Here is a 7276-nt window from a genome sequence, read left to right on the forward strand (position 1 = left end):
TAAATAAATGGGTTAGATTGTTTGGATCTGCCCCTCTCTTTCTTTTATAGTGGTAGTAGATGGCATGGTGGGTAATTAAAGCGTAAAACACGTTTAGTATGCTGGAGGGATGTAGACCATCAGATTGCAGGTTTTGATGGATAGGATGATCTGGTTCTCCGCCCTCTCTTTTTTTCATAGTGGTAGTAGATGAGGAGAGAAGAAAAAAAAGGAGTTGCTGGGAGGATGTTTGTTCCAGTGCGCTCTGGGCCTTCGCCTGCAGTACAGGTCTGGACGCTTACGGTCTTGCATCCAATCAGTGATCGGTGCTGCCTTCAGTTCCACCTGCTACTGCAGGTTCGCTGATTATGTCACGTGCTGCTACTAGTATCCTTCGTTTGTTGGGTGTGTTCCACGCATCAATGCAGAGTTTGTACACACGACACATCAGGGCTTGGCTGCATCTATCTCGACTAAACACGCGCATGGAACTTAGCTTTCTCTCATAGGAGACGCAAGCTGCATGCGAGCTGTTGGATTCACCACAGGAAGAATACAACAGCCAAATTAAATTAGTTTGAGAAAATCATGAACAAATTCATTCTCGAAAAAAAATCATGAACAAAAACAGTGCAGGGAGCTCAGACCACCTAGCAAAACCATGACTTAGAGCTGAAGCTGGCTCAGGTGCGATGTGAGATGGAGCTGGAGCTGGAGCTGGCTCAGCTGTGGAACTGGAAGCTCTTATTCGAAAGACGGAACGGGAACAATGCACGTCAGGTGCGCGCAAGGACGAAGTTCCAGCCGAAGCCTCGGTTATGGAGCAGGAACCTGACATGGGTGATGTACTCCCCGCCGGCGCTGAGGTTCTTGGCGTGGAACCCGGCCTCGCACCGGGGGGCGAGGTGGAACAGCATCTCCATGAGCACCGACGCGATCAGCTCCCACTGTGCTCCGCCTGATGATCTCCCGGCGGGGTGGAGCAGCGTCTGCGCGAGCGCCCACGCGCGGGGCAGCACAGGCCGCATGGTGTCCGTCGAGTTCCGCGCGAACGGCACGTACCCTGAGGACGCGGCGGTGGCATGGCTCACGCCGGCGTCCAGCATCTTCCTGACGGCCTCGACGTCGTCCACTTTGACCTTCTTGTCACTGTGATGCTCGAGCATCAGCTTCACCTCCTCCCTGGCCTTGAGGTGCGCGACGTGGCCTTCGCTGCTGGTCATCACGCGCCGCACCATGACAAGGTCCATCAGGTAGTTGGAGACCTCCCGGCAGAGCCTCATGTGGCGGTTGGCAAGGCCGGCGTCGCCGCCGGTGAGGAAGAAGCAGATGTCCGTGATGAGGTGCCACGTGAGGACGCTTCTGGGGAAGTCCACCTTGTCGATGCTTTCGTACAGCTCAGACCTTGCATGGTGCCCTCTCAGCGATAGGATTGCCGTGCCTCGGTCATGGCTGAACCGCTCGCACCGGACCTGGTCATCCAGCTCGTTGCAGATAAGCTCCTTGGTCTCGTCGGGGATGGCGCAGAGCTTGGAGTCCCCCGCGAGGCCAATCCGGCGCATCATCCTTGCGACGACACCGGCTTGCTTTTCCTTGATACATCCGGCTATCAGGTTGTATTGTGCCCATTTGTTGGACCACAGTGGCTTGTGGTATGGTCGCACGAACCTGATCACACAGAATATCATTCGTGTGAACCTGTTCACCCCGAATCTGTCGCGCAGGAAGCAGTATGACCGGTAGGACAGGGTGACCATTAGCATGGACAACAACTCCAGCGCCACGGCACCAGCCAGCAGGATGTAGGAGACGACGATGTCCACACGGCTGTACACGCTGCCCTGCTTCCTCGCCGTCGCAAAGAGCACCAGGGCCGTTGAAGTGGTGCCAAGTGTGAGGAGCTGAAGGCCAATGCTGATGATTGGCCTGGACTGGTTGTACCGAAGGCCGACCTTTGTGTAGAGGCGGTCGTAGATGAGAGAGAGCTGGAGCTCACACAGCTTGTACGCCCTGGATGAGAACCAGTCCTTTCCTCCTCCGCCTGCTTGTGTTGATCCTCCATTGTCGCGCCGATATATTTCCTCAATCATGTTAAATATAGAAGGTAACACCCATGGCGCCACAGGGATGTCATTCAAGACATTGATGCAGTTGGGCAGGCTGTCGCCGGCTGCTTGCACGAGGTCGGCGTACTCTTGTTGGAGCCACCATTTGTTCCGGCCAACAATCTCTTGATTGTACTTGGCAATCTCCGACGAGGTTTGTGGTGCTTGTCTCGCTTTAGGGTCTTCGAATTTCCTCAGCGCCTTGTACAGATCACCCATGCGGCTGTCCTTGATCGCCTCCGCGGTGGCCATCTTGAGCGCCCATGTCCTCTCGGCATACTTGACAGTCCCCGAGACGAACATCAGCACCACAGGAGCCAGGAGCCGCTTGTCGCGTCCCCATGACTTGGCCACGACGTAGACGGCCAGAACCACCTGGGTGACGAGGCCCAGGAGGTGGCGTTTCCACAGTTCATTGTCCTCCATGGATAAGGCGGTGATGGTGTCCTGCCCGCCCAGGTGGAGCAGCAGGACCGGTGCCCACAGGAGCACTAGCTGGTGGCGTGGATCGTTTGTTTGGAGGGTGAGGTGGCCGAGGACGAAGACGGCGACGTAGTCTGCCATGAGGTACGCGAGCCAAAGTAGGATGCGGAGCATGGTGGACGTGTTGCGCTTCCGGATGTGCGCTGCGAAGAGGAGGAAAGCCTGCAAGGCGAAGCTGCCAAGGACCATGCATTGCAGCTCCCACTCGTTCCACAGCTTCTGCGCGTAGGCCAAGCTGCATAAGGAGTGAGACATTCACAATATCATTATCGTATATAATTTTCTTTAAACACCGCCTTAATTAGATTAGGAAATATATTACAAAGCTGCACGAGGAAATTACACAAAGTAAGCTAGACAAACAGGGGATATAAATTAAGTGATTAGCTATTACTTCTAATTTTAGTTACAAAATAGAGACAACTGCATAATCATAATGTCCACGTACCGCGCGTTCCTACATCTTAACCAAAAAAAACAATCTATGGAAGAAGATTGTTTGCAGATTTAGAGGCGTACTAGGAGATGCAGGGACTGAGGCCCCGTGTCGCTCCCCCGCGGGCGACCCGGGCGCCCGAACCCTAGCGGCAGCCCCCGCCCCCATCCACCTCCCCTCCCGCCGCCGCCGCCGGCGGACGCCGCCGGGCAAAGCCCGCGCGGTGCCGGCGGCGGCGGGCCCTTTCCTTGCCTCCCCTGGAGCGGGGCCACGGGGGGCTTCTTCTCCAGGCGACGGCGGTGCTCAGCGGCTGGCGCATCGGGCGGGGCGCGCTGGCAGATGGCGGTGTGCGGCGGCGCTGCTGCTGGCCGGGGTCGGCACGTCGTGGTGGCGCGCGCGGGCTGGCGGCAGCCCGGCGCTCTTCGTGGCGGGGTTGGCCGGCCAGATCTGCCCTGGCCGGAGGTGGGGAGCGGCGGTTGGAGCTCGGCAGGAGGCCCTGCAGTGCGGCGTGCACCGCCGCCGCCACACGGGTTCTCGGCTCCATGTAGAAGATCTGTCCCTGCTCCGATCGGTCCCGATCCGTGCTGGCACCGGTCCTTGGAGGCGGCTTCGGCGTCCCCTATGGCCGGCCTGGCGGATCTGGCGTGCGGGTGAGGTTCCGGGGGAAACCCCTGGCTGGCGCGGCTGCCTCCCCAAAGTCGACGCCTTTGGCGCCGATCCCCTTCCTGAAGGCTTTGGGGTGGATCCTCTCCCTTCCGCCTCCTCCTCGAGCTATGGCGAAAGCTTTTGTTCCCCTGGTCTGGGCGTCGACGGCACCCTGGTGTCGTGCTCCTTCTTGAAGGCGGCGGCTGGGAACAGCTCTTGGTGGCGGGGCTGCCGGTGGCGTGGTGGCTTCGGCCTTCTACTTGGTGAAGCGCCTTGCTTCGCGGGACCAGTGAACGGTTTCTTTGGTGGAGCGGTGCTGCATCCATCCATTGATGGCGACGGATCTTGACGGCGTGGCGCAGTGCAGATTCGGAGTTTGATGTGTGGTGACGGACACGCGCAGGAGGTCGACGCTGTCTGGCGTCGTGGTGGCGTCGGCGGCAGCGAGACCGGGCAAGGCCGTTACAACAGTACAGCTCTGAAGATGGATATGTGGTAGGTGGTTGTGGCGGCCTCATACCCGGCGGGCGGCCTGGTTGAGGAGCACGCCGGACTGGTGGGTGCCCATACCCGACAGGCGTTCAGGTTGGGACCTCAGGTCTTAGATGTTAGGTTTGGCTGCGAGGTCTGTTTGGTATTAGGCCCAGACCATCAGCGCCCCTTCATCAGTTAGATAGGAGTAGCGACAGAGGTTGCGAAGATGGTGGCTTTGGTCTTACTGTTGTACGACTTTGTAAGGTTTTGTGCTAATAATTAATAAAGTGGCCGTATGCATCGACCAGATGCAGAGGCCGGGGGTTTTCCTCCTTTTCGAAAAAAAAGAAAGAAAAAAAAACTGAATGCCAATATGCAAAATCTCAGCCAAGAACGAGTTTTTTTTATGTTATTCACTATAAGTTAGACCTATAATGCGAACTTGCATTCATTTATTATGTCTCACCATTTGTAAGGTGCATGATTTATTTTTGGCCTATAGATTGCTATGTTATCTGAAACTTTGAGGTTGATCATTGGAAAGAGAAACAGGACTTGTACATGAATAGTCAGTCACCAAACAAACAAATCTTCAGCCTCTATATATAGTACGGAGTTTTTTTTTTTTTTGAGAATCTTTGAAGAGTTCTGACACTTGATTTTCATGAAATTTGCCACATAAAGTATATGCCATTTTCACTTGACCTGCCACACCGTTAATCACTCATTTTCATGAAATTCGAATATTTTTTGGAACTTATATACACTCGTTTATATACTTGCATATTGAAAAAAGAAGCTCATAGTACCTCAACTGATTCACCTTCTGGCCGCCATCGATGTGGCTGCCTATCATCATGGGGCCGCACGCGTACGCTTCTACAGACTATATACTATTTGGTATACCTGAGAAATAAAAGAGTATAAGATGGTTAAGATCTTATATGTGGAATACATTTCTCAAGTAGTGCTGCATACTCTTCCACAAACTGAACTGCACGAATCCTTTCTTGTACTATGTAAATAAACCTAATATGCTCTCCTAGGCCCTAAGTCCCTCTATTGCAAGAGCTACGCAGAGAAATGGATGGGACGGATAGAAGTCGTCAAAGCTAAAATCTGATGGTGCGGGAATGTGGATGTGTGGGAGGAGTGTTAGACTGCATAGTTATATAAAGTCTCTAAATTGCAAATTAAGTTTATTTAGGACAGGGTTTTGACCAATAATTACACATGTACACTATTAGTATGTAACTTTTTGTTATACAAAATCATAACTACAAACATGTATTTTGGAATACAAATCTGATAACATCAACTTTATGTCATAAAATATATACTAATAATGTAGTTATTGATAAAATGTGTGTCCTAATAAAACCTAGTACTCTGCATTTTGAAACGGAGGGAGTATGTTATTAGCCGGCCACTGGCTAACAACTAAATCCCCAGCAAGGATGTTTTCATGGCACCAGTCGTGGCTTCAATGGCAGAATAGTTTGATTTCTAAATGTAGTTCCATTCCTTTCCTTCAATACATTTCAGCTTAAGATGGAGTGCACAATGAGAAGGCTAGCTACTTCGGTGATCAATCTAGAGGCCAGAAGGGATGCGCACAAACAACGCGTTGGTAAAACACTCAAATAGGTTATCTAGACATTCTGAAAACATGTCAGCTTATACTAGACGAATTAACCTAATAACTAACTCTCCAGTTCAGCCCATAAAACAAGTCAGCGTGATAGAAAGTAGTTACCGGGATGGCTTGTCTCTCCAGCCGGGAAGATCCCATCACCAGATGTGCCGGCGAGAGCTCCGATGTGTATTTGCGAGGAAGCGAGTAGTGTCCAGAGAGGGCCTGGAGCCAAAGTGGAGAAACAACATGGGCAATTGAAGCATAAGGAAATCCACTTTGCTTGCGGGGTGGCGCAAAGAATATGGACAAGCCACGATGCGGAAAGAAATAAAGTGGTGTGTGTACTGTGTAGTGGTGCCAAAGCGAAACCGAGTGCTGGAGAAGGATGACAGGACAATGGGATGTGTACTGGTTGCTGAGTACTCCATCTGTCCCATAATGTAAGATGTTTTTTAACACTACATTAGTGGCTAAAAACGTCTTGCATTATGGGACGAAGGGAGTAGTTCGCAGTTGAGAGGGAGCGGTGAAAAATAAAGATGCTCGCACCTGGATCCAACTGTCTATTGGTGTAAAATGTGAGATGAGACAAAAAGAGATGGAAGAAGATGATTGCCTCAATTAGATCCTAGAGAAGAACAACGCAAAGATATGAGCGAGACATTTTGGTACCTTTACTCAAAGGGAGAACGTCAGCGAGAGAGAGCACCAATGCATGTGCCTCAAGTCTTCTTTAATTGATAGTCTTTATTTATGCACCTGCAGATACAATCAAACAAAGTTTAAAATCTCAGCCTTTGCGTCATGGATACACCTAGCCAAAGACGCACAAGCTGAATATATGGGGATAAATCCGCTGAAACCGCTAGAGGGCATATCAGGGGATCTCAGGAGACTACACGACCATGTGCTGTCGACAGAGAAAAGTCTTCTCGCCTCGAAGGCTCCAGGATACCCGCTTTATGCGGTTCGTGTGCCTAAGGCCAGGTGCTACGTCGACACAATCCCCGCGGGCGTGTTCTTCCTACGGTTTGATCATATCTTTGAAATGTTTCTCACAAGGCGGCTCGATTTTACAATCGTCTGCCTTTTATGCTACATATGAGCTTCATCATCAGGAGAGCCAAATCTCGCAAATGATTAACAAAGGACTGATGCAGCGAAAGATTATTGGACCCACGGATACGACACCAACTCAGAATCAAGCTTGCTGTTCGAGATGGAACGATAAGACGAGGAAATAGATGTAAGCTTAGCTCATCGTCGAAAATTATGCTCTAGGAATATGGATCAGGTAGCACAGATAAAATCAGCACGATAATGATATAGGCAATCAGGCTAGGAATGACGTGATCGGGTACAAACTCATAAGTAAAGAAGATTACTAAGAGTTGTTTAATAGCGATGCAGACTCAATTTAATTATCGGTGTCCCTGGGTGACTAACAACTCGGAACCCAGGAAAATTGGAATCGGTGAGGAATAGTAGTTGATGAAGAACTCTTCAGAAGTTATGTAG

General features: G+C 51.2%; 1 protein-coding gene across 1 annotated transcript; it reads right to left on the bottom strand.

Annotated features, from left to right (window-relative positions):
- Positions 1–480: 480 nt before the first annotated feature.
- LOC123128932 (uncharacterized) lies at positions 481–6518 on the bottom strand. Its single transcript, XM_044549048.1, has 4 exons — positions 6431–6518; positions 5879–5980; positions 4932–5028; positions 481–2802 (listed from the first exon to the last, which is right to left on the bottom strand). The coding sequence occupies exons 3-4, from the start codon at positions 4979–4981 to the stop codon at positions 756–758; spliced, it is 2097 nt and encodes a 698-aa protein (XP_044404983.1). The 5' UTR covers positions 4982–5028; positions 5879–5980; positions 6431–6518; the 3' UTR covers positions 481–755.
- Between the last annotated feature and the right edge of the window lie 758 nt (positions 6519–7276).

The sequence above is a fragment of the Triticum aestivum genome, chromosome 6A, assembly GCF_018294505.1.
Source record: "Triticum aestivum cultivar Chinese Spring chromosome 6A, IWGSC CS RefSeq v2.1, whole genome shotgun sequence".
In the NCBI taxonomy this organism is placed as follows: domain Eukaryota; kingdom Viridiplantae; phylum Streptophyta; class Magnoliopsida; order Poales; family Poaceae; genus Triticum; species Triticum aestivum.